This window comes from Mustelus asterias, chromosome 7 (assembly GCF_964213995.1).
Source record: "Mustelus asterias chromosome 7, sMusAst1.hap1.1, whole genome shotgun sequence".
NCBI classification, from domain to species: domain Eukaryota; kingdom Metazoa; phylum Chordata; class Chondrichthyes; order Carcharhiniformes; family Triakidae; genus Mustelus; species Mustelus asterias.
The window spans coordinates 112,955,886-112,982,382 of record NC_135807.1 but is presented as its reverse complement, the minus strand read 5'-3'; the positions used below and the strand labels follow the sequence as shown (position 1 = coordinate 112,982,382).

General features: G+C 44.3%; 2 protein-coding genes across 2 annotated transcripts in view; both read left to right on the top strand.

The window, feature by feature from the left end:
- Window positions 1-26,497, top strand: part of LOC144495898 (frizzled-6-like) — a 459,271-nt gene that overhangs the window by 67,553 nt on the left and 365,221 nt on the right. The window lies entirely within an intron of this gene.
- Window positions 1-26,497, top strand: part of LOC144495902 (collagen triple helix repeat-containing protein 1-like) — a 59,501-nt gene that overhangs the window by 16,414 nt on the left and 16,590 nt on the right. The window contains exon 2 of the mRNA XM_078216697.1: window positions 14,613-14,834. Within this exon, the coding sequence (XP_078072823.1) occupies window positions 14,613-14,834 (222 nt within the window). The remainder of the gene's footprint in view (window positions 1-14,612; window positions 14,835-26,497) is intronic.

Sequence of the window (26,497 nt, the reverse complement as noted above, 5' to 3'; positions counted from 1 at the left end):
CCTTTTACTTCTGTTCTGGGCTTGCCCATCACTATATATCGATATTTAGACATCGATATTTGAGATGATTATGGCAATGCGAGATCGGGACATAAGTGCATCCCCCAGGCTGCCCTGTTTGGGGTCGTGCCTTTAAATCCACTGCTGCCAAAATTCCAAGTGGATTTTGTAAGTTTCACTACACTCCTGGCAATATGACTAATCCTGTTTAGGTGGAAATCAGGTGCACCCCCGACGCACTCACAGTGGGTGAAGGAGGTGGTAGATACTATTAAGCTGGAGAAGATGAGGTGCACGTTACATGGGTCCACTGCTAGGTTCTATAAAACCTGGCAACCATTTATAACGCATGTTGGGACACTGCAGCTGGAGCCGAGTGAGTAGACACCTGATGGCCCCAAGGACCCCAGGGTGCTCCCACAGAACCACCCTCCCCCAATTGGTGGACACGCCCTGTCCCTTTACCTGAATACACCCGCCCACCCTGCCGAGGTGTGGGGACCAACACAAGAACTTTTCCCTCTCACTCTCTTTCTTCTCTCTCCTTCGCTGTCTCTCTTTCCTTTCTCTGCTCGCTAATTTATACCCTGGGCTGTTTGGGCGCTCAGTTGGTTCTCCAGCGGCATTCCTCTGCCTTTTTGTTTTTAAATTATTACCATCAGTACTGGTGCAATTAGACGGGACTGGGGCAGGGTGGGTGCCGGGGGTACCAGAGGCTTGTCCCCTGGCCACAGGGAGCCCTGTGCCCAGTCGCGTTGGAATGTACACATGAGCACTGTGTGGATCTGTATCTGTGTTTGTTTGCTGTGTAAAATATAAGAACATTTTCAATAAGCATATCAAAAAAAAGATTTAATGCATTTATGGAAAAAGACAAAGACCAAGAGTAATGGTTTTAAATTGTGGAAAGGTCCACTTTACTAAGCTCAAGTTTATCTTGGCAAAGGTAGAGTGGAAAAAGTTCCTTGAAGTTAAGTAAGCGTCAGAGCAGTGGGATCTATTCAAGGAGGAAATGGAAAGGGCTCGGAACAAAAATGTTCCCACAAAGAAAAAGGGCCCCATTTCTAGACCTCACTTGGATGTCAAAGAGTGTACAGAGTAGGAGAAGACAAAACAGCAGAAACTTACATGAGAAACCAAGAGCTTAACATAGCAGAGAGCCCGGACAAATATAGGAAATGCACGGATAAAATTAAAAAGGAAATTAGGAAAACAAAAGATGTTGAAAAAATACTGGCATGTATAGGCAAATAATTTCAATGAAAATCCAAACGTGTTTAATAGGTACATAAAGAGCAAGAGGAAAGCGTAGTACTGATTAGAGACAAAATGGTAACTTATGTGTGGAGATGAAAGATGTGAGCATGGTTCTCACTGAATCCTGTGAATTACCTTTCATAAAAGAAGGGAACAATGCAGACAATGTATTTAAGCAGGAGTTTAAAGTACTGGATGATATAAACATGGTGAGGCTGGAAATGTTAATAGATATAGCCTCTTTGGAAGTTGACAAGTTGCTAGACCCAAACAAAATGTATCCCAGGCTGCTAAGAGGAACAAGGGAGGGAATTGCAGAGACTATTACAATCATTTTCCAATCTTCTTTGGCTACAGGCATGGGGTGGGAGGACTGCTAATGTGTGCCATTGATTAAAAAGGGAGAAGGGCTAGATTGAATGACTCCAGGCCATTAAATCTAAATGGTGAGGAAATTATTTTGAGCAATTCTAAAGGATAGTATAAATCATCATTTAGAATGCCAAAACATTGAATGTATTCAAGAGGTGGCTGGATATGGCACTTGGGGCGAATGGGATCAAAGGTTATGGGGAAAAAGCAAGATTAGGCTATTGAATTGGATGATCAGCCAAGATCGTAATGAATGGCAGAGCAGGCTCGAATAGCCAAATGGCCTCCTCCTGCTCCTACCTTCTAGGTTTCTATGGCATAAATTAATCAAGAACAGTCAGCATGGATTTGATATGGGAATGTCATGTCTTATAAACATGATTAAAATGTTTTGAGAAGGTGAAAATAAATTATAGAATCATAAAAAGGTTATACCACAGAAGGAGGAGGCCATTCAACTAGTTGGATTGATGCTGGCTCACTGTAAAAACACATCAGCTAGTCCCATTACTCTGCCCTTTTCTTGTAGTCCTGAAAATCTTTTCAGGTTCCTTTCTCAAAACTATGATCAAACCTATCTCCATCATATTCTCAATAGTGAATTTACAGTCTTAACCATTTGCTGCTTAAATTTTTTCCCCCCACATTGCTGTTGGCTCTTTTGTCACCCAATTAAATCGGTGCTCTCTGGTTCTCGTCCCATCTGCCAATGGGAACAATTTGTCTCTATCTGCTCTGTCTGGACACCCCATGATTTTGAATACCTCTATCAAATCTCCTCTGAATCTTTTTTAAAAAGAATAACCCCAGATTCTCCAATCTATCCATATAAATAAAATCCCTCATCCCTGATACAACTCTCATAAATCTTTGCTGCAACCTCTCTAAACCTTTGCACGCTTCCTAAAGCACAATGTCCAGAATTGGGCATAACGGCCAAAATCTTCCATCCTCATTTGCAGCTGGCATTTTCCAGTGCTGCTGAAAGTGAATGGAGTTTTGACTGGAATGCCAAATTCTCCGTTCTCATTTGAAATGGGTCCCACTAAGGATGAGACTGAAGAATTCGGTCTAATATTTATGTTTAGGCTAAGCCGGTGTTTCATAAAAGTTATCTGATTTAGTTTCAGCAATTTTCCAATGAAAAGCTCCCAAGTCATGACTGGTCTTATTTTAATGTGTCTAAGTGACGACCAATGGCATTGTTACCGTTGTACCATTGCTACATCGGGTAACAGCGGTCAACATCAAAGTTAAAAATGTTAAAAATCCGTAAAGTGCAAACAAACCACTTGGGTCTGTTGCTAGAAAAATAGAATTGGAAAACAGAGAAGTTATGCTTAATAACTTGTTTTATTAGAGGTTGGTTAAACCATATGTACAATACTGAATACAGTTCCAGCTTCCATTTTACAAAATGACAGTAAACCACCAGAGAAAGTGCAGAAAAGATTGTCAAGAATGAAACCTGAATGAAAGTTGTACAATGTTCAGGCTGACTAACAATTTGCACTCTTTTCTAGTAAAGCGAACTTTGAGATGTGCCTGATTAAAACTTTGAAGAGATAGATATAGAGAAGAATATTTTAACTAATAGAATGTAGAATTTGTGACACTTGTGGCAATTGGCATAGCTGCATAAGGGAAGGCTAAATAAGTGCACAAAGGAAAGAATAGAATGTTATGGTGATAGGGTGAAATGAAGTAAAATAGAGGGAGGCTTGGATGGAGCACATCCACCAACATGGACCAAATGGTTCGCTTCTACTCTCTAAAAATTCTATCTAATTTATGTATAGCTGTATGGCAGATGTGAGGAGCTGCTAAAATAGCACGAGTCTCAATATCTTTGAAATTCAGATTTCTGTAGGTAGGAAGTTATTGTTAATATGTTGTTTTTCTTTAACATTCTGCTCAGACCTGCACTTGCTTCTCTTTGGGTAAGACCAATGACAGTTTTTTCTTTTGGATTCAGCATTTTTCAGATACAAGTATAATGTTTCCGATGTGCATATTCTAGGAGCCACATGAGAGCTAGAATTGGAGGTAGAGAACTCAAAATTCAGAAACAGACTAGTGAAATGGGTGGGCTCGTGTTACATTAAATTTAATGAAGAGTCATGGTGCAGCGATGCACTTTGCGCGAAAGAATGAGAAAAGGCAATATACACAAAATGGTAAAATTATAAAGTGGGTAAAGTTGCAGTCAAATTGATAATGCTGTGGAAAAAAATCGTAAGTAATAAAGGGAGAGAATTAAACAAAAAAACAAATCAGTTATGCTAAATCTTTATAAGGCACTGTTTTCATCTCAGTTGGAATATTGTGTCCAATTCTGGGTGCAACATTTTGAGAAGGTAGACTTGGAGAGGGGTGCAGAGGAGATTGACCAGAATAATATCAGGGTTGAGGAACGTTAAATATGTAGAGACTAAAGACTCTGGGATTGTTTGGCTTAGAGCAGAGAAGGTTTAGGGAAGCTTTTGTAGAGGTGTTCAACGTATGAATGGTTTTCATTGTGTAAATACGGAAAATCTGTTTCTTCTGGCAGGTGAGTCAGTAACCAGAGGGCACAGATTTAAAATGATTGTAAAAAGAACTAGAGGAGAAATGAGAATGCAGCATGTTGTTGCAGTCTGCAGTGCATTGTTTGAAAGGGTGATGGAAGCAGCTTCAACAGTAACTCCCAAAAGAGAATTGGGTGTGTACTTGAAAAGGAGAATTTGCAGACTGCTGAAAAAAGGAGCATAATTAATTGGATAACTGTTTCAAAAAGCCAGCACACACATGATGGGCCAAATGTGCTCCTTCTGTGCTGTATGATTCCATGAGGCATTGACTGCTCATACTCGAAACATGTTCATGGAACAGAGAAGGCCCTTGTTTCACATCACTTTGCATTATGATAGCTTATGTTGCCTCCCACTGATATAGTGCGATGTGGGAAGGGGAAGGAGGTGTGATTGGAGGTCTGGTACGTGCTGCTGTTCTGAGGCACAGTAATATCTTTGCAGCTGTGATTCCTAGTTGTCTTGGGGATGTGTCTCCAGCTGCCTTTAGAACATAGAACATTACAGCGCAGTACAGGCCCTTCGGCCCTCGATGTTGCGCCGGCCTGTGAAACAAATCTGAAGCCCATCTAACCTACACTATTCCAATATCATCCATATGTTTATCCAATGACCCTTTAAATGCCCTTAATGTTGACGAGTCCACTACGGTTGCAGGCAGGGCATTCCACGCCCTTACTACTCTCTGAGTAAAGAACCTACTCCTGACATCTGTCCTATATCTATCACCCCTCAATTTAAAGCTATGTCCCCTCGTGCTAGCCATCACCATCCAAGGAAAAAGACTCACACTGTCCACCCTATCTAATCCTCTGATCATCTTGTATGCCTCTATTAAGTCACCTCTTAAGCTTCTCTCTAACGAAAACAGCCTCAAGTCACTCAACCTTTCCTCATAAGACCATCCCACCATACCAGGCAACATCCTGGTAAATCTCCTCTGCACCCTTTCCAATGCTTCCACATTCTTCCTATAATGCGGCGACCAGAACTGTACGCAATACTCCAAGTGCGGCCGTACCAGAGTTTTGTACAGCTGCAACTTGACATCATGGCTGCGAAACTCAATCCCTCTACCAATAAAAGCTAACACACTGTATGCCTTCTTAACAACCCTATCAACCTGGGTGCCAACTTTCAGGGATCTATGCACATGGACACTGAGATCTCTCTGCTCATCCACACTACCAAGTATCTTACCATTAGCCCAGTACTCTGTATTGCTGTTACTCCTTCCAAAGTGAATCACCTCACACTTTTTCGCATTAAACTCCATTTGCCCCCTCAGCCCAGCTCTGCAGCTTATCTATGTCCCTCTGTAACCTGCAACATCCTTCCGCACTGTCCACAACTCCACCGACTTTAGTGTCATCCGCAAATTTACTAACCCATCCTTCTACACCCTCATCCAGGTCATTTATAAAAATGACAAACAGCAGTGACCCCAAAACAGATCCTTGTGGTACACCACGAGGAACTGAACTCCAGGATGAATATTTCCCATCAACCACCACCCTCTGTCTTCTTACAGCTATGATGTGGAGATGCCGGCGTTAGACTGGGGTAAACACAGTAAGAGTTTTAACAACACCAGGTTAAAGTCCAACAGGTTTATTTGGTAGCATTTGCTACCAAATAAACCTGTTGGACTTTAACCTGGTGTTGTTAAAACTCTTACTGTTCTTACAGCTAGCCAATTTCTGATCCAAACCGCAAAATCACCCTCAATCCCATGCCTCCGTATTTTCTGCAATAGCCTACCGTAGGGAACCTTATCAAACGCTTTACTGAAATCCATATACACCACATCAACTGCTTTACCCTCATCCACCTCTTTGGTCACCTTCTCAAAGAACTCAATAAGGTTTGTGAGGCACGACCTACCCTTCACAAAACCCAATTGACTATCCCTAATCAAATTGTTCCTTTCTAGATGATAATAAATCCTATCTCTTATAATCCTTTCCAAAACTTTGCCCACAACAGAAGTAAGGCTCACTGGTCTATAATTACCAGGGCTGTCTCTGCTCCCCTTCTTGAACATGGGGACAACGTTTGCTATCCTCCAGTCTTCTGGCACTATTCCTGTAGACAATGATGACATAAAGATCAAAGCCAAAGGCTCTGCAATCTCCTCCCTAGCTTCCCAGAGAATCCTAGGATAAATCCCATCTGGCCCAGGGGACTTATCTATTTTCACACTTTCCAGAATTGCTAACACCTCCTCTTTATGAACCTCAATTCCGTCTAGTCTAATAGCCTGTATCTCAGTATTCTCTTCGACAACATTGTCTTTTCCTGCGTGAATACTGATGAAAAATATTCATTTAGCGCCTCTCCTATCTCTTCGGACTCCACGCACAACTTCCCACTACTGTCCTTGACTGGCCCTAATCTTACCCTAGTCATTCTTTCATTCCTGACATACCTATAGAAAGCTTTAGGGTTTTCCTTGATCCTACCTGCCAAAGACTTCTCATGTCCCCTCCTGGCTCTTCTTAACTCTCTCTTTAGGTCGTGGCTGACTTGTAATTCTCAAGTGCCCTAACTGAGCCTTCACGTCTCATCTTTACATAAGTCTCCTTCTTCCTCTTCACAAGAGATTCAACTTCTTTCGTAAACCACGGTTCCCTCGCTCGACCACTCTCTCCCTGTCTGACAGGTACATACTTCTCAAGGACACGCAGTAGTTGTTCCTTGAACAAGCTCCACATTTCAATTGTGCCCATCCCCTGCAGATTTCTTCCCCATCCTATGCATCCTAAATCTCGCCTAATCGCATCATAATTTCCTTTCCCCCAGCTATAACTCTTGCCCTGAGGTATATACCTATCTTTTTCCATCGCTAAAGTAAACGTAACCGAATTGTGGTCACTATCACCAAAGTGCTCACCTACCTCCAAATCTAACACCTGGCCTGGTTCATTACCCAGTACCAAATCCAATGTGGCCTCGCCTCTTGTTGGCCTATCTACATACTGTGTCAGGAAACCCTCCTGCACACATTGGACAAAAACTGACCCCTCTAAAGTACTCGGACTATAGCGTTTCCAGTCAATGTTTGTAAAGTTAAAGTCCCCCATAACAACTACCCTGTTACTTCCGCTCCTATCCAGAATCATCTTTGCAATCCTTTCCTCTACATCTCTGGAACTTTTCGGAGACCTATAGAAAACTCCCAACAGGGTGACCTCTCCTTTCCTGTTTCTAACCTCAGCCCAAACTACCTCAGTAGACGAATCCTCATCAAACGTCCTTTTTGCCACCATAATGCTGTCCTTTACTAACAATGCCACACCTCCCCCTCTTTTACCACCTTCCCTGATCTTACTGAAACATCTAAACCACGGAACCTGCAACAACCATTCCTGTCCCTGCTCTATCCATGCCTCCGAAATGGCTACAACATCGAAGTCCCAGGTACCAACCCATGCTGCAAGTTCACCCACCTTATTCCAGATGCTCCTGGCGTTGTAGTAGACACACTTCAAAACACCTTCCTGCCTGCCGGTACACTCCTGCGACCTTGAAACCTTATTCATGACCTCACTACTCACATCCTCCTGTATACTGGAGCAACAATCCAGGTTCCCATCCCCCTGCTGAATTAGTTTAAACCCTCCCGAAGAGCATTAGCAAATTTCCCCCCCAGGATATTGGTACCCCTCTGGTCCAGGTGAAGACCATCCCGTTTGTAGAGGTCCCACCTACCCCAGATGAGCCCCAATTATCCAGGTATCTGAATCCTTCCCTCCTGCACCATTCCTGTAGCCACGTGTTCAACTGCTCTCTCTCCCTATTCCTCTCCTCGCTAGCAGTTTGGCAGTTATCTTTGGCAGTTATCTTCCTGCAAGAGGGTAGAGTGAATGAGGGTAGTTAAGGAGTGAATGCCAAGTGATATGGGAGAGGTGAAGTAAATAACTTGGGAGTTCAAAGCGGGTGAAGAGATTTTAGGATTGTGAATGTAACTAATTACTGTAAGAGGAGCTGGTAGCCATCATGTAAAATGCTGAGTTGGAGAGAATATTGTGATGGGTTAGCTGAACAAGTGTGGCTTTATGAAGGTGAGAAGCTGGTACCCAAATTGAACAAGGAACAAAAGGGAAGATGTATAGTGTGTTCCCTTGCCTCCCTGACTGAGGATGGTACGTTTTTATGGCACTGAGGGTGACAGCATTGGCAGTTAGTACCACCTTCCCCAGGTTGCTGGAGTGATAATTCTGTGTGAAATGGTGTCACACATTTCCAGGATTCTCATTGTCTTGTTTTCAATGCTTACAGAAGAGTTTGGAGATCTGAATGAGTGAGATTGCATGTTCTTGTTCTTTGACTTTTTGCCATGTGACATTGCCTACTGAACACAAATGATTATTTTTAATACTTTTGTACAGAATTATGAAGAAGTAGTGTCATGTATTTATCAGCAAGTGAAGTGGGAGAGCCTCTTGGAAGTGCCCCAGCAGGATAGATTAAACAGTTATTTTAGAGTGTACTAAAGTAATTGAGATAGCCTTCCTCACCCTTACATAACTTGCAATAATGCCAGCCTCATGCCTACCTCTTGTGCCTTCCACATTGTTTCAACAATACAGCTATGGCAGGCACATCACCCAAACACATGGCAACACATTCTGAAATTCCTGCCTATCTCTTGGAGGATAAAGTAGCCAACAACCACTGGGAAAAGAACAGCAGCAATGTGATTGGCACACCTGGATCACTTGGGCTAATGGAGGAGTTACTGCTGCCCATCATGGGGCTGGTTGTAGCTCAGACCATTGCATCCAAATCCAGGGTGATCCACTGAGGCTAGGGGAGAAAAAAACCAGAGGACATGGGTTAAGGGTGAAAGGAGAAAAGTTTAAAGGGAATATTAGGGGGGCTTCTTCACGCAGAGTGTGGTGGGAGTGTGGAATGAGCTGCTGGATAAAGTGGTAAACTTAAGAAAAACTTGGATGGGTTCATGGATGAGAGGGGTGTGGAGGGATATGGTCCAAGTGCAGGTCAGTGGGACTAGGCATAAAATCGTTCGGCACAGACAAGAAGGGCCAAAAGGCCTGTTTCTGAGCTGTAATTTTCTATGGTTCTATGATATGTTCCTGCTTTATGGCTCTTCTCAAATCCCACCCATCTCTCATCCTGACCTCAGGCATGAAGTGTAAGACGTTGGAGATGGTGTGAACATGGATCTCTTGCTTTCCGCCCCAACCTCCTGCGGCAAGCTGGAACACCATCTGGAGCCTCCTCACACTGGCCCAATAAAGAGACCACACAGCCATAAACAAACCTTTTCTGTCTCTGTAGTGCCCATCCAATGGAGCTGCAGTGTTGCAGGCCCCTGTCTTGGGATCCCGCTTATCATTCTCATTTGGATGGTGAGCATGAAGGTAGCCTCTTAAGTGGCTACCTGCCATAAGATTGTACCAGAGGATAACTGCAGAAGTGAGCAGGTGTGGAACCCACCATTGGAAAATGTTTTAAGTTGGTAAGATTCAGCACTATATGTGCACAGTCAATGAACTCTGCACCATTGGAAAGCCAGCCTGGTAAATCTTTTGTTCGTCCTGCTTCTCTGCTCAGTGAGAAGATGATGAAGTCCCCTCTCCTGTACAGGGCCTTTATGACCTCCCTGATGCAGCGATGGTCAGTGAACCGTGAGTTGTTGCTGAACCCAGGGACCCGGGTTCAATTCCCAGCTTGGGTCACTGTCTGTGCGGAGTCTACACATTCTCCCCTTGTCTGTGTGAATTTCTTCCGGGTGCTCCGGTTTCCTCTCACAGTCTGAAAGACATGCTGGTTAGGTGGATTTGTCATGCTAAATTCTCCCTCAGTGTACCCGGAGTGTGTCGACTGGGGGATTTTCACAGTAACTTCACTGCAGTGTAAATGTAAGCCTACTTATGACACTAATAAATAAAGTTTAAACTTTAAATCTCACCTACTCCCGTCTAGAAGGATCCACTGGTGTAAAAATTGAGGGTGTTGATGAGCTTCACAACCACTAGCCGTACCATTCTTACATTGCTGTGCAACTGTAGTCGAGAGGGGACACAGTTCAATCACTGTACCCTTGGTGAAATTCAGGTGCCTCACACACTTTTCCAGGCTGAGGTGGAGATAGGAGAACTACGGCACGGTAGCACAGTGGTTAGCACTGCTGCTTCACAGCTCCAGAGACCTGGGTTCGATCCCCGGCTTGCGTCACTGTCTGTGTGGAGTTTGCACATTCTCCTCGTGTCTGTGTGGGTTTCCTCCGGGTGCTCCGGTTTCCTCCCACAGTCCAAAGATGTGCGGGTTAGGTTGATTGGCCCCCATGCTAAAATTGCCCTTAGTGTCCTGAGATGCGTAGGTTAGAGGGATTAGTGGGGAAATATGTAGGGATATGGGCGTAGGGCCTGGGTGGGATTGTGGTCGGTGCAGACTCGATGGGCCGAATGGCCTCTTTCTGTACTGTAGGGATTCTAAGTGCTACAGATAGGGCCTATTTTTGAGAGCTCTCCTTCCGCTGAGCATTTCTTCCCCTCTCTGGTACTGATGTTCCATTTCTTCATCGTGATGCAGCCCAAGAGGGACTATCGCCCCCGTTACTGAAGTAGGCTTTCTCTGAGAGGGCAGAAAACTCCTCTGACCTCCTTGTCAGGGTCCAGCAACATTCTCTTGAAGGTCCAAAATGTGAGCAGTGCTCCTCCAGGAACACAACACATCATTTACACAAACACTATACTTGCAAATGGAAGCCAAAAGCATCTTGTCTGCAAGTTGAATGGCTATTCCTTTAAATAGCTCTGGTTTGGGTTGGTATAGGTGGCAGGGTGGGGGGGGAGCAGGAATACAGTCCCTCATTCAGCTGAATGCAGCAGGGGGTGATTATGAGAATGAATGGATCTGCACAGTGCAAGATGTTACATACTGTACCAAAGTAGCAAATAGAGATAGATTCACATCACAATCCGCCCTTTGAGTGTGTTTTTGGGAAGTGCTTGGAATGCCCACACTAGCACCCCATCAGTCAGGGTGGGCTATGCCAGTGGTGGCTGGAAGTGCTCTGGCTGTCATTATCTCATTTCAAGGCTTCCGAGGCACTGGCAATGTTAAGGAACCCAATCTCTTGGCCGCAATTACCATTGTCATGACAGGATTATTGTTTAGCACCAGCAACAAGTTCCACATTAAATGAGTAGAGCAATGATAATAATAGATATATATTTAGTTGTACAATTAGTTTTGATACAAAAAGGTACTGTGTACAAGGGGTCTGTGTAATTTTTATAACATGGGAGGAAGGCCTCAGATACCAAACTGTTGAGAGTCCCTGCTTTAGATACTATTATTTTTCTGAGGGTGCAAGATCACTGCAACTCACTTTGAGAAAACCTTAGGACCTTATTTATTTGAAACATTGCTGAAGCTCAATAAACACATGGGAACCAGTGGAAATTGTGCTGTGAAGCAAATATAAAAAATACTGTTCCTGCCTTGGTGTTGGCACAGTTTTCTGGTTTCATAAAATCACATCATAGAATCCCTACAGTGCAGAAGGAGACTATTCAGCCCATCAAGCCTGTACCGACGACAACAATCCCACCCAGGCCCTATCCCTGTAACTCCAGGTATTTACCCTGCTAATCCCCCTGACACTAAGGCGCAATTTAGCATGGCCAATCAACCTAACCAGCACACCTTTCGACTGTGGGAGGAAACACCGGAGCACCCGGAGAAAACCCATGCAGACACGGGGAGAACATGCAAACTCCACACAGACAGTCACCTGAGGCCGGAATTGAACCCGGGTCCCTGGTGCTGTGAGGCAGCAGTGCTAACCACTTTCATGTCCACATGATCAGTAGCTCAAGTATGAATATAGAAACAATGGGCTGGATTCTCCTACCTCGCCCGCAGCTGGGATTATCTGGTCACGCTGCAGTTAATGAAGATTTGGCTGAGTGCCAAATTCTCCTTTCTTGCTGGTAGCCATGATCGGGTGTGAATGGCCAGAGAATTCCAGCCAGAGTGTGAGCATGTAGTCACTTGGGTAACTTAAAACAATATTTGTAATCCCTCTGTGCTCAAGTGTTTATTTAATAAGCATAAATATTAGGCCACTACTCACCTCTGCTGTACATCTGGAGCAACCCGTGTTGGCTCCTGTACATTCTCTCCCCTCCTTAATAAAAGCAAATTACTGCGGATGCTGGAATCTGAAACCAAAAGAGACCCTTTGTAAAAGGTCATCTGGACTCGAAACGTCAGCTCTTTTCTCTCCTTGCAGATGCTGCCAGACCTGCTGAGATTTCCCAGCGTTTTCTCACTCTCTCCTCCATATTGGCCCTCTCTTTCCATGTTATTTTAAACTCTCTCATACTGTCAATTTCTCCTTTGTGCACCTCATTTTGTTTCACGCCCCCCCCGACCCCCTTGCCTATCCTTTTCAATCTAAACCATTACCTGCTTATAAATTTCTAACAGATATCTTCCTCTTTTTCCCCCCTCGGGTTCTGCACTGAGTGGTTTACTCATCATATTCATCAGCTCATCTTGCCCTTTCTCCTCTGAATTTACTGACCTTGTCCTCTTTTAACTTCTTCATCACCACCCCTCAAGTTGCCATTTTATGTGGACTCTTTACTCCCGAATCTGGAGCCTGTGCTCCAAGACGATCTCCACCTACTTCCTTGTTTCCCTCACTACTCACAGCCCTCTCTACCCTTCCAGTCTCACTTCTTTTTGCAGCATCCTTTGTATTCAATAAAGTCATTGTTGGATTCTCTGTAACTATCTGTAAAGAGCTGGGAACTAATTAGCTAAGAACTAATATGTGCAAATCATAGATCATAGAATCCTACAGTGCAGAAAGAGGCCATTCGGCCCATCGAGTCTGCACCAACCACAATCCCACTCAGGCCCTATCCACATATCCCTCCGTATTTTACCCACTAACCCCTCTAGCCTATGCATCCCGGGACACTAAGGGGCAATTTAGAATGGCCAATCAACCTAACTTGCACATCTTTGGACTGTGGGAGGAAACCGGAGCACCCGGAGGAAACCCACGCAGACACAGGGAGAATGTGCAAACTCCACACAGACAGTGACCCGAGCCGGGATTCGAACCCAGGTCCCTGGAGCTGTGAAGCAGCAGTGCTAACCACTGTGCTACCGTGCCGCCTAAATGTTTCAGTGGGTGACTTTTCACAGTGGAGGCTGATGTGATGAGTAACAGAACCAATTCAAACTAGTCATTAAGATGAAAGTAAAATACCGCGGATGCTGGAATCTGAAACAAAAACAGAAAATGCTGGAAAATCTCAGCAGGTTTGACAGCATCTGTGGAGGGAGAATAGAGCCGATGTTTCGAGTCGAAATGACCTTCGTCACAGCTAAGAGCAAAGAAAATCAGAAGAGATTTACACTATGAGAGTGGGGGAGGTGGGGGAGGTACAGATTGTAAAGGGACTGCCTGAGGAATGTGGCAGTTGCTCAGAAACATGGGTGGGGTGGGGGAGCAAGATGGAGAGCGATAATGAAGAAGTGAAAAAATTGAAGTAAGATAGGTTGATAAGAATGGATGAGTGAGATGGAGGGGAGTGTTAATGCTCTGACGTTGTTAAACTGTATGTTCAGTCCAGAAGGCTGCAAACTGCCCAATTGGAAGATGAAGTGCTGTTCTTCCAGTTTGCACTGGGGTTCACTAGAACATTGCAAACTGGAAGAGCATGAACTCCTCCCTCCACCTTCACCCCATTTCCATTTATTTTATTTCTTCTTTTCATCTCATTCATCCAATTTTATCATTTTTCTTTCTTCCATTTTCCACTTCATTCTCGCTCTCCATCTTGACCTCCCCCCCAACCCCCTTTCAGGACAACTGCCACATTCTTCAGGCGGTCCCTTTACAATCTGGACCTCTGTTTTGCCATTCACACATTCTGATTACTTAATGGACAACTTTAGCACCTTTCTCAGCCTTCTTCCGCATCATTTACATTTCCTTTATCCAATTACAGTCCCACCACCCTTCCTCATTGTATAAATTTTGCCTAATTTTCTTTGCCCTTAACTCTGACAAGGGGTCATCCAGACTCGAAATGTTGGCTCTATTCTCTCCCCACAGATGCTGTCAAACCTGCTGAGATTTTCTAGTATTTTCTGTTTTTATTTCAAACAAGTCCTTCTTGTGTACAAAGCAGCACGGCAAGTTAAAGATAAAGAGTTCTGAGCTTTCCAGTGTAATGATTACCAACATCAGGGAACCTAAACGCAACGAGAACTCATAGCAGTACTTGTGGTGAATTAGAACAGGAATGAAATGGTTATGGTTCCATGCTCTATCTATTGGAATGGGTCACTTCAGTTCCATTTGAACAGTAAAATTTGATTGAAACTGATGGTGTTTGTTCTCTCTCTTTAATGCAGTATAATGATATCTGTGTACGAGGTTCACCAGGGGTTCCTGGCCGGGAGGGTAATCCCGGTACGAATGGTATCCCAGGAACCCCAGGGATTCCAGGAAGGGATGGAATCAAGGGAGAGAAAGGCGAGTGTATGCAAGAGCGCCTTGAGGAACCGTGGAGAATCAACTACAAGCAGTGTGCTTGGAAAGCACTCAACTATGGCATCGACCTTGGCAAAATCGCAGTAAGTGAGGTGAAATAAAGCAGGTGAAGCACTAGAATATTAGTTTCGTGGACCGGAAATTGCAGGGAAAAAATGACACATTAACAGCACTTGTATTATTAAGTTTGATTAGAAAAAATCAGCACTTTGGGGGTGAAGAAGAGATGAGCCATGAGTTCGGACACTTTGCAAGTTCCTCAAATCCAGAACAAATTACCCGCTTGTCATGAAGCTCCGTGTTGAAGGTCATTGTCAGATTTACACCACTTCTGCAAGTTAATCTTGCTGGAGCCATTTAGGGACAAGAATTGATGTCTTAAGGACCTTGTTAATGATGTGACTTATTGTGCTGACATGATCCCCAACTTTGAGGCCTAGAAGGGAAAATAAATCTCCGGAGTATCACTCCAACAGGTAGTGAATAGTTCCTTGTGTTTTTTTTAACTTTTTATCTGACTTGGTATTATATTTATGTAACTCTTGTCAACTACATTTCTATTTGTGTCAGAAGTTAATGATGTTCAGGTTGCAAAACTGTTTAGACATTCAGGAATAAAATTGGATAATTTTAGAAAATGACATCTTGTGACACCATACAGAAGTAATTTGAGATGTGAAATAGGATTACTTAAGATTACATGGAATATCCAACACAGTAACAAGTCATCACTGAAACAGGCCATTTGGCCCAAGCAGTCATAGAAATCATAGAAACCCTACAGTGCAGAAGGAGGCCATTCGGCCCATCGAGTCTGCACCGACCACAATCCCACCCAGGCCCTACCCCCATATCTCTACATATTTACTCGCTAATCTCTCCAACCTACGCATCCCAGGACACTAAGGGGCAATTTTTAACATGGCCAATCAACCTAACCTGCACATCTTTGGAGTCCGTGCTGGTGTTTATACCCCACTCAAGCCTCTCTCGTCTTTTCTCATTTAAATCTACCATCATAACTATCTATTCTTTTTTAATTCCTATGCCTGTCTAGTTTCCCCTTAATTGCATCTATACTATTCACTCCAACCTCTCCCTGTTGTAGTGAGTTCCACCTTCATACCACCCTTTGAGTAAAGAAGTTTTTTTCTGAATTACCTACTGGATTTCTTGTTGATTATCTGATATTGATGGCTTCTAGTAATGCTGTGAAGTTGTGATATACCCAAGTACGTTAAGGCAGATCTACTGCATTAATATATTTCCTTGCATTTCTCGTACTTTACCTGTACTGTGTGAATACATGTGAATACAGTTAAAAGGTTGCTCCTTAGTAAGACTTTCACTTCCTGATTTCCAATTACACTATTACCCGCGTCTGTAATTAAGGGACCACAGTCTTGCCCCTGATATCCCTTGTAGGACTTCTCTCATATTCCCATCGTCCAATGTTCCCCTTTGTTGTTCTTTATATTTCTCCCAAAGCCCAGAATATCTTTTGCCTGCATATTTTAGTTTTATAATTTTATTTGTAGTTTCTTTTAGTTTTATACTTTTACATCTTTTTCTATTCTTCAATTCTATTCATTGTCTTTTTACTGTCTGTCCACTCTTACCCATTCCCTTCTTCCTGATGCTTTAATTAAAGAGTTGAGAATCTTTGGAATTCCCTACACCAGAGGGCTGTGAATGTTCCATCATTGAATACATTTACGGCTGGGTGGAGTGGACAGATTTTGGTCTTTCAGGGAATTAAGGGATATGGAGAGTGGCATAAAAACGGAGTTGAAGCCCAAAGTCAGCTGTGATCACATTGAATGACGGTGCGGATTCAGTGGGCCATATGGTCTACTTCTGCTCCTATTTCTTATACTCTTGTGTTAATGCGTCCTTGTTCAATATTGCAACTCTTCCTGCTTTTCCAATTTTCATATCCTTTCAAAAACTTCACAACCTCAAATCGATATCTCCTACTCATATCAAGCTACAAGCCAGGTGTCAGTAATGGCCATTACATCATGCCCTTTAAGCTGAATTTTCTGGTTTAATTCACTTGCAATACTTCTTATGCTGCATGCATTAATGTAGAGAACTTTTCTTTGGTCAATAGACCGTGTCATATCCTTATAGCCTGATGTTAACTTACCACACTACTTGCTTCTTTTATCACTTTTGTTGTATTATTATCAGTTGTTACTGCCTACAATTTTTTCTAAACCTGTGATTCAGAAGTTTGAAGTGCTCTGTAAGAGGAGCACCATATGAATGGAATTTAATTTTAGAAAATATCTGGACTCCTTCGACAATTGAGAATACCATGCTGAAAATTGTTGGGGTAATGGGGAGGAGAAATCAGATTCTGTAATGCCCGTTACACTACAAGGCTTCTTCAAGTTGGAAAATCGCATCCATGATACACATGCGCAATTCCAATGTGAAGTTGCAAGACGCCATCTGGGGGAAAGGATTTGTGGGACGCAAATGATGACCAGCACAAAGAGCAAATTGGTTATAATAAACATCAGTGTGCAACGCTGATTTCATTTAGATCCTGGCATTCTTTGAGCTCCACAATTCAGCCTACACCTTTTAATCGTGCCTAGCTGAACAAGGTCGGGTTAAACGGTGTTAAAGATTCCACCCCTCCCACAAGCACTATTCAGGAATCATGCTACTACTGGGTTACGCTCCTGGCTGCTGGTACAGTACTATGTATTTTGGGAGCTTTTTGATGCTTATATCAATAGGACTGCAGATTGACTGGTGCTGAAGTGTGTTTTTGATGACTTAATGGCTTGTACTGAAAGTAGTTACATGTAGATATGGGCGGTCTGGTAGGACTTCCTGTTGGAATTCAGCATGACTGGGAGATTGAAGAAAGGCCATGGAGAGCAAGGAGAAGGTCATATCCATAGAGGGTAGTGGGTGTTAAGGGAGCAACTCTCTTGCCTGAAGTTCAGTGATAACCAATGCTTGAGGCATCTGCCCTTCTAAAGAAGTTGTGACTGAAATTTGACTATTCATGAAGCCACAACTCCAACTTCAGAGGGGCATATGGACTACGTTGCTTGTGGCTATCAAGGTGACTGTGGCTCTGAACCTTGATACATCTTGCTCTTACCCGCTGCAGATACAAACAATATCAGTCTGTTTATGGTACACTGTTGATTCGGGAGGTCACTGAGGCTTTCTATACAAAGAGAAACATAGAAAACAGGAGCAGGAGGGGGCCATTAGACCCTTCAAACCTGCCATTCAGTATGAGCATGGCTGATCATCCAACTCAATAGTCTGATCCTGCCTTCCCCCATATTCTTTGATCCCTTAGAGGACACAAAAGACTTACCGAAAATTGACGGTCGTGGGACTGTAGGGGGTGAGGTCCTTAAAACGATTACTATTACTAAAGAGGTAGTGCTAGGTAGGCTAATGGGACTAAAGGTAGAGAAGTCCCCGGGCCCGGATGGAACGCATCCCAGGGTACTGAAAGAAATGGCAGAAGTAATAGCAGATGCGTTGGTTGTAATTTATCAAAATTCGCTGGACTCTGGGGAAGTGCCGGCTGATTGGAAAACAGCTAATGTGACGCCACTGTTTAAAAAAGGAGGTAGACAAAAGGCGGGTAACTACAGGCCGGTTAGCTTAACGTCTGTAGTTGGGAAATTGCTGGAATCCATCATTTAAGAAGAAATAGCAGGACGCCTGGAAAAAAATGGTTCGATCAAGCAGACGCAGCATGGATTCATGAAGGGAAAGTAGTGTTTGACGAATTTACTGGATTTTTATGAAGATGTAACGAGTGCAGTTGACAGAGGGAAACCGGTGGATGTGGTGTTTTTAGATTTCCAGAAGGCGTTCGATAAGGTGCCTCACAAAAGGTTGCTGCAGAAGATAAAGGTACACGGAGTTGGGGGTAAAGTGTTAGCGTGGATTGAGGATTGGCTACCTAACAGGAAGCAGAGAGTTGGAATAAATGGGTGCTTTTCTGGTTGGCAGTTGATGACTAGTGGCGTGCTGTAGGGATCGGTGCTGGGGCCTTAACTGTTTACCATATACATAGACGATCTGGAGGAGGGGACCGAGTGTAGGGATGACACAAAGATGAGTGGGAAAGTAAATTGCGTGGAGGATGTGGAAAGTCTGCAGAGAGATTTGGATAGGCTAAGTGAGTGGGCGAGGATCTGGCAGATGGAGTATAACGTTGGTAAGTGTGAGGTTATCCACTTTGGAAGGAATAATAGTAAAATGGACTATTATTTAAATGGTGAAAAATTACAACATGCTACTGTGCAGAGGGACCTGGGGGTCCTTGTGCATGAATCACAAAAACTCAGTTTGCAGGTGCAGCAGGTGATCAAGAAGGCAAATGGAATGTTGGCCTTTATCGCGAAGGGAATAGAGTATAAAAGCAGGGAGGTCTTGCTGCAATTGTACAAGGTACTGGTGAGGCCGCAACTAGAGTACTGTGTGCAATTTTGGTCCCCTTATTTGTGGAAGGATATATTGGCCTTGGAGGGAGTACAGAGAAGGTTCACCAGGTTGATACCGGAGATGAGGGGGTTAGCTTATGAGGAGAGATTGAGTAGATTGGGCCTGTACTCATTGGAGTTTAGAAGGCTGAGGGGAGATCTTATAGAGACATATAAGATAATGAAGGGGCTAGACAGGGTAGAGGCAGAGAGATCCTTTCCACTTAGAAAGGAAACAAGAACTAGAGGACACAGCCTCAAAATAAGGGGGAGTCAGTTTAGAACAGAGTTGAGGAGGAACTGCTTCTCTCAGAGGGTAGTGAATCTCTAGAATTCTCTGCCCATTGAAGCAGTGGAGGCTACCTCGTTAACTATGTTTAAGTCACAGGTAGATAGATTTCTGATCAATAAGGGAATTAAGAGTTATGGGGAGTGGGCGGGTAAGTGGAACTAAACCACTATCAGATCAGCCATGATCTTATTGAATGGCGGGGCAGGCTCGAGGGGCTAGATGGCCTACTCCTGCTCCTATTTCTTATGTTCTTGTGTTCCTTTCGCCCCAAGGACTATATCTAACTCCTTCTTGAAAGCATACAATATTTTGGCCTCAATTGCTTTTTGTGGTAGTGAATTCCATGAGCTTACCACTCTCTGATTGAAGAAATTTCTCCTCATCTCAGTCCTTAAAGGTCTGTTTACCACTTATGACAATGACCCCTCGTTCTGTACACCCTGACCATTGGGAACAATGTTCCTGCATCTACCCTTTCTACTCCTGTTCAAATTTTGTAAGTTTTTATGCAATCCCTCCACATTCTTCTGAACTCCAACAAAAGAGAGATAGGCAGAGTGAGCTCAGGGGATTTACATGGATTTTAGGCTTACTGTTGGTGTAGAGCGCCATTAACTGCACTCATTGCCTTGCATGCATTTCATGCCAACTCTGCCATTTTCTGAACCAAAAGAGATTCCAGTCTATCAGTGTGCAACTGGTGTGTGACCACAGACACATGCGTCATCCAGGTCAATCCCCAGTATCCTGGAAATAGTCATCATTCATTCATTCTGCAGCATCCCTCTATTTAAATCACCACAGCAAATCACAGTGTGGATATTGAGCAAATCGCTCATGGCTCATGAACTCGTGTGCACTTGCACAGCAAAGAAAGAACAAAGAACAATATAGCACAGGAACAGGCCTTTCGGCCCTCCAAGCCTGAACCGCTCATGTGCCCAACATGCGTTTGTATCCCTCTATTCCCAGTCTGTTCATGTGGCTATCTAGATAAGTCTTAAACGATCCTAGCGTGTCCGCCTCAATCACCTTGCTTGGGAGTGCATTCCAGGCCCCCACCACCCTCTGTGTAAAATACGTCCCCCTGACATCTGTGTTGAAACTTGCCCCCCTCACCTTGAACCCGTGACCCCTTGTGTTCATCACCTCCGACCTGGGAAAAAGCTTCCCACTGTTCACCCTATCTATGCCCTTCATAATTTTATACACCTCTATTAGGTCGCCCCTCATCCTCCGTCTTTCCAGGGAGAACAACCCCAGTTTACCCAATCTCTCCTCATAACTAAGACCCTCCATACCAGGCAACATCCTGGCAAACCTTTTCTGTGCTCTCTCCAAAGCCTCCACGTCCTTCTGGTAGTGTGGCGACCAGAACTGGACGCAGTATTCCAAATGTGGCCTAACCAACGTTCTACACAGCTGCAACATCATATGCCAACTTTTATATTCTATGCCCCGTCCAATAAAGGCAAGCATGCCATATGCCTTCTTCACCACCCTCTCCACCTATGCTGCCACCTTTAAGGATCTGTGGACTTGTACACCCAGGTCCCTCTGTGTGTCTGTACTCCTGATGGTTCTGCCATTTATTGTATAGCTCCCCCTTACATTAGATCTACCGAAATGCATCACTTCGCATTTATCTGGATTAAATTCCATCTGCCATTTCTCTGCCCAATGTTCCAGCCTATCTATATCCTGCTGTATTCTCTGACAATGTTCATCACTATCCGCAACTCCAGCAATCTTTGTGTCGTGCGCAAACTTACTGATCACACCAGCTACATCTTCCTCCAAATCATTTATATATATCACAAACAGCAGAGGTCCCAGTACAGAGCCCTGCGGAACACCACTAGTCACAGACCTCCAACCGGAAAAAGACCCCTCCACTGTTACCCTCTGTCTTCTATGGCTAAGCCAGTTCTCCACCCATCTAGCTAGCTCACCTTTTATCCCGTGAGCTTTAACCTTTTGCACCAGCCTGCCATGAGGGACCTTGTCAAACGCTTCACTAAAATCCATATAGACGACATCCACGGCCCTTCCCGCGTCAATCGTTTTTGTCACCTCCTCAAAAAACTCAACCAAATTTGTGAGGCATGACCTCCCTCGTACAAAACCATGCTGTCTATCGCTAATGAGATTATTCAGTTCTAAATGCGCATATATCCTATCTCTAAGAATCTTCTCCAACAATTTCCCTACCACGGACGTCAAGCTCACTGACCTATAATTACCCGGGTTATCCTTGCTACTCTTCTTAAATAACGGGACAACATTTGCTATCCTCCAATCCTCTGGGACCTCACCTGTTCACCGCTCGACAATCACCAGGCAAGACTGTTCTCTTCCTGTGGGAGAGCACTTCAGCAGTCACGGGCATTCAGCCTTGGATCTTCAGGTAAGTGTTCTCCAAGGCGGCCTTCACGACACACGACAGCGCAGAGTCGCTGAGCAGAAACTGATAGCCAAGTTCCGCACACATGAGGACGGCCTAAACCGGCATGTTGGATTTATGTCACATTATCAGTAACCCCCACAGCTTGCCTCCTGGGCTTGCAGAATCTTACTAGCTGTTCTGTCTGGAGACAATACACATCTCTTTAACCTGTGTTTAATGTTCCCTCCACCCGCATTGTCTGTACCTTTAAGACCTGGCTGGCTGTAGGATTCGCATTCTAATCAGTATTCTGCAACTTGATTTTGTCTGTTTGCACTGTTTGAGAGCACATTTCCACTCCATCTGACGAAGGAGCAGTGCTCCAAAAGCTTATGGTATTTGCTACCAAATAAACCTGTTGGACTTTAACCTGGTGTTGTGAGACTTCTTACCGACCTCACCTGTGTCCAGTGAAGAGACAAAGCTTTCTGTTAGAGGCCCAGCAATTTCATCTCTTGCCTCCCTGAGGAGTCTAGGATAGATGCCATGTGGCCCTGGGGATTTGTCTGTCTTAATGTTTCCTAAAAAACCTAACACTTCCTCCCTTGCAATTGAGATTTTTTCTAATGGGTCAACACATCTCTCTGAGACACTACCAGTCAACATGTCCCTCTCCTTTGTGAATACTGATGCAAAGTATTCTTTTTCCTGAATCATAGAATCCCTACAGTACAGAAAGAGGCCATTCGGCCCATCGATTCTGCACCGACCAGAATCCCACCCAAGCTCTACCCCCATATCCCTACATATTTTACCCACTAATCCCTTTAACCTACGCATCTCAGGACACTAAGGGGCAATTTTCACATGGCCAATCAACCTAACCCGCACATCTTTGGACTGTGGGAGGAAATCGGTGCACCCGGAGGAAACCCACGCAGACACGAGGAGAATGTGCAAACTCCACACAGACAGTGACCCAAGCCGGGAATTGAACCCAGGTCCCTGGAGCTGTGAAGCAGCAGTGCTGTGCTACCGTGCCGCCCACTATTCGTTTAGGATCTCTCCTACTTCCTTTGGTTCTAAGCATAATTCCCCTCCTTTGTCCCTGAGAGGTCCAATTCTTTCCCTAACAACCCTCTTGTTCCTAATGTATGTATAAAATGCCTTAGGATTCTGCATAATCCTGTCTGCCAAAGACATTTCGTGACCCCGTCTAACTCCCTGTTTGAGTTCTTTACTTTCTCTGTATTCCTCCAGTGCTCCGTCTGTTTTTAGCTGCCTGGACCTCATGTATGCCTCTTTTTTCTTTTTGATTAGACCCACAATTTCACTGGTTATCCACGGCTCCCGAATCCTACCTTTCCTATCCTTCCTCTTTACAGGCACATGCCTGTCCTGCAGTCCTATCAACTGCTCCTTAAAAGACTCCCACATGCCAGATGTGGATTTACCCTCGAACAGCCTCTCCCAATCAACAGCCACCAAATCCTGCCTAATCCGGCTGTAGTTAGCCTTCCCCCAATTCAGCACCTTACCCATAGGACAACACTCATCTTTTTCCATTACTATCCGAAAGTTTACAGAATTGTGGTCACTATTTGCCACATGTTCCCCTACTGAAACTTTGATGACCTGACCGGGCTCATTCCCCAGTACTAGGTCCAGTATAGCCCCCTCTCTAGTTGGACTGTCAACATATTGTTCCAAAGAACCTTCCTGTACGCATTTTATAAATTCTTCCCCGTCCAGGCCCCCAGCCCTAAGCGATTTCCAGCAGACATAAACTGAGAGGCATGCTGTCACAGGGAATATTATAGCTAACACCGTCCATGCTCACAAAGCAATACAAGATGTAAAAATAACAGGGTTGTTGTGGTGAGAGATTTTAACTTCCCCTATACTGACTGGCACTCACTTAGTGCTAGGAGCAAGGATGGGGCAGAGTTTGTAAGGAGCATCCAGGAGGGCTTCTTCAAGCAGTATGCAGATAGTCCAACTAGGGAAGGGGCCATACTGGACCTGGTATTGGGGAATGAGCCCGGCCAGGTGGTCGACCTTTCAGTAGGGGAGCAGTTCGGGAACAGTGACACAACTCAGTAAGCTTTAAGGTACTGATGGATAAAGATAAGTGAAGTCCTCAAGTAAAGTTGCTAAATTGGGGGAAGGCTAATTACAACAATATTAGGCAGGAACTGAAGAATGTAGATTGGGGGCAGATGTTTGAGGGCAAATCCACACTTGGCATGTGGGAGGCTTTCAAGTGTAAGTTGATAGGGATTCAGGACTGGCACATTCCTGTAAGGATGAAGGATAAGTATGGCAAGTTTTGGGAGCCTTGGATAATGAGAGATATTATGAGCCTAGTCAAAGAGAAAAAGGAAGCATTTGTCAAAGCTAGGAGGCTGGGAACACAGGAAGCAAGTGTGGAATACAAGGAAAGTAGAAAGAAACTTAAGCAAGGAGTAAAGAGGGCTAAGAGGGGTCATGAAAAGTCATTGGTCAGCAGGATTAAGGAAAATCAAAGAGTTTTTATACATATATAGAGAGCAAGAGGGTAGCCAGGGAGAGGGTTGGCCCACTCAAGGACAGGGGAAGGAATCTATGCGTGGAGCCAGAGGAAATGGACGAGGTATTAAATGAATGCTTTGCATCAGTATTCACCAAAGAGAAGGACTTGGTGGATGATGAGTCTGGGAAAGGGTGTGCAGATAGTTTGAGTCATGTTGAGAGCAAAAAGGAGGAGGTATTGGGGTTCTTGAGAAACATTAAGGTAGACAAGTCCCCAGGGCCTGATGGGATATATCCAAGAATACTGAAAGAAGCAAGGGAGGAAATTGCTGGGGCCTTGAGAGAAATCTTTGTATCCTCACTGGCTACAGGGGAGGTAGTCATGATGTGGAGATGCCGGCGTTGGACTGGGGTAAACACAGTAAGAAGTTTAACAACACCAGGTTAAAGTCCAACAGGTTTATTTGGTAGCAAAAGCCACACAAGCTTTCGGAGCTCTAAGCTCCGAAAGCTTGTGTGGCTTTTGCTACCAAATAAACCTGTTGGACTTTAACCTGGTGTTGTTAAACTTCTTACAGGGGAGGTCCCAGAGTATTGGAGAATAGCCAATGTTGTTCTTTTGTTTAAGAAGGGTAGCAAGAATAATCCAGGTAATTACAGACCGGTGAGCCTGATGTCAGTGGTAGGGAAATTATTGGGGAGGGTTATTATTGAGACAGGATTTACTCCCACTTGGAAATAAGTGGACATATTAGCGAGAGGCAACATAGTTTTGTGAAGGTGAGGTCGTTCCTCACGAGATCGAGTTTTTTGAGGAAGTGACAAAGATGATTGATGAGGGTAAGGCAGTGGATGTTGTCTACATGGACTTCAGTAAGGCCTTTGACAAGGTCCCTCATGGCAGACTGGTGCAGAAGGTGAAGCCGCTTAGGATCAGAGGTGAGCTGGCAAGGTGGATACAGAACTGGCTCAATCATAGAAGACAGAGGGTAGCAGTGGAAGGGTGTGTTTCTGAATGGAGGGCTGTGACAAGTGGCATTCCTCAGGGATCAGTGCTGGGACCTTTGCTGTTTGTAATATATATAAATGATTTGGAGGAAAATGTAACTGGTTTGATTAGTAAGTTTGCTGGCGACACAAAGGTGGTAGATTTGCGGATAGTGATGAGGACCATCAGAGGATACAGCAGGATATAGATCAGTTGGAGACTTGGGCGGAGAGATGGTAGATGGAGTTTAATCCAGGACAAATGTGAGGTAATGCATTTTGGAAGGTCTAATACAGATAGGAAATATATGGTAAATGGCAGAACCCTTAAGAGTATTGATAGGCAGAGGGATCTGGGTGTACAGGTACACAGGTCACTGAAAGTGGCAACGCAGGTGGAGAAGGTGGTCAGGAAAGCACACAGCATGCTTGCCTTCATTGGCCGGGGCATTGAGTTTAAAAGTTGGCAAGTCATGTTGTAGCTTTATAGAACCTTAGTTAGGCCGCACTTGGAATATAGTGTTCAATTCTGGTCACCACACTACCAGAAGGATCTGGAGGCTTTGGAGAGGGTACAGAAAAGATTTACCAGGATGTTGCCTGGTATGGAAGGCATTAGCTATGAGGAGAGTTTCGAGAAACTTGGCTTGTTCTCACTGGAAGGATGGAGGTTGAAGGGCGACCTGATAGAAGACTACAAGATTATAAGGGGCATGGACAGAGTGGATAGTCAGGAGCTTTTTCCCAGGGTGGAAGCGTCAATTACTAGGGGGCACAGATTTAAGGTGCGAGGGGCAAGGTTTAAAGGAGATGTACGAGGCAGATCCTTTACACAGAGGGTGGTGGGTGCCTGGAATTTGTTGCCAGGGATGATAGTGGAAGTGGATATGATAGCAACTTTTAAGGGGCGTCTTGACAAATACATGAATAGGATGGGAATAGAGTAATACGGTCCCCAAAGGTAGGGAGTTTTAGTTCAGTTGGGCAGCATAGTCGGTGCAGGCTTGGAGGACTGAAGGGCCTATTCCTGTGCTGTAATTTTCTTTGTTCTTTGATCTGCTGCCTGCACTGCTCTGGAGGAGACTTCCTGTACTCGAC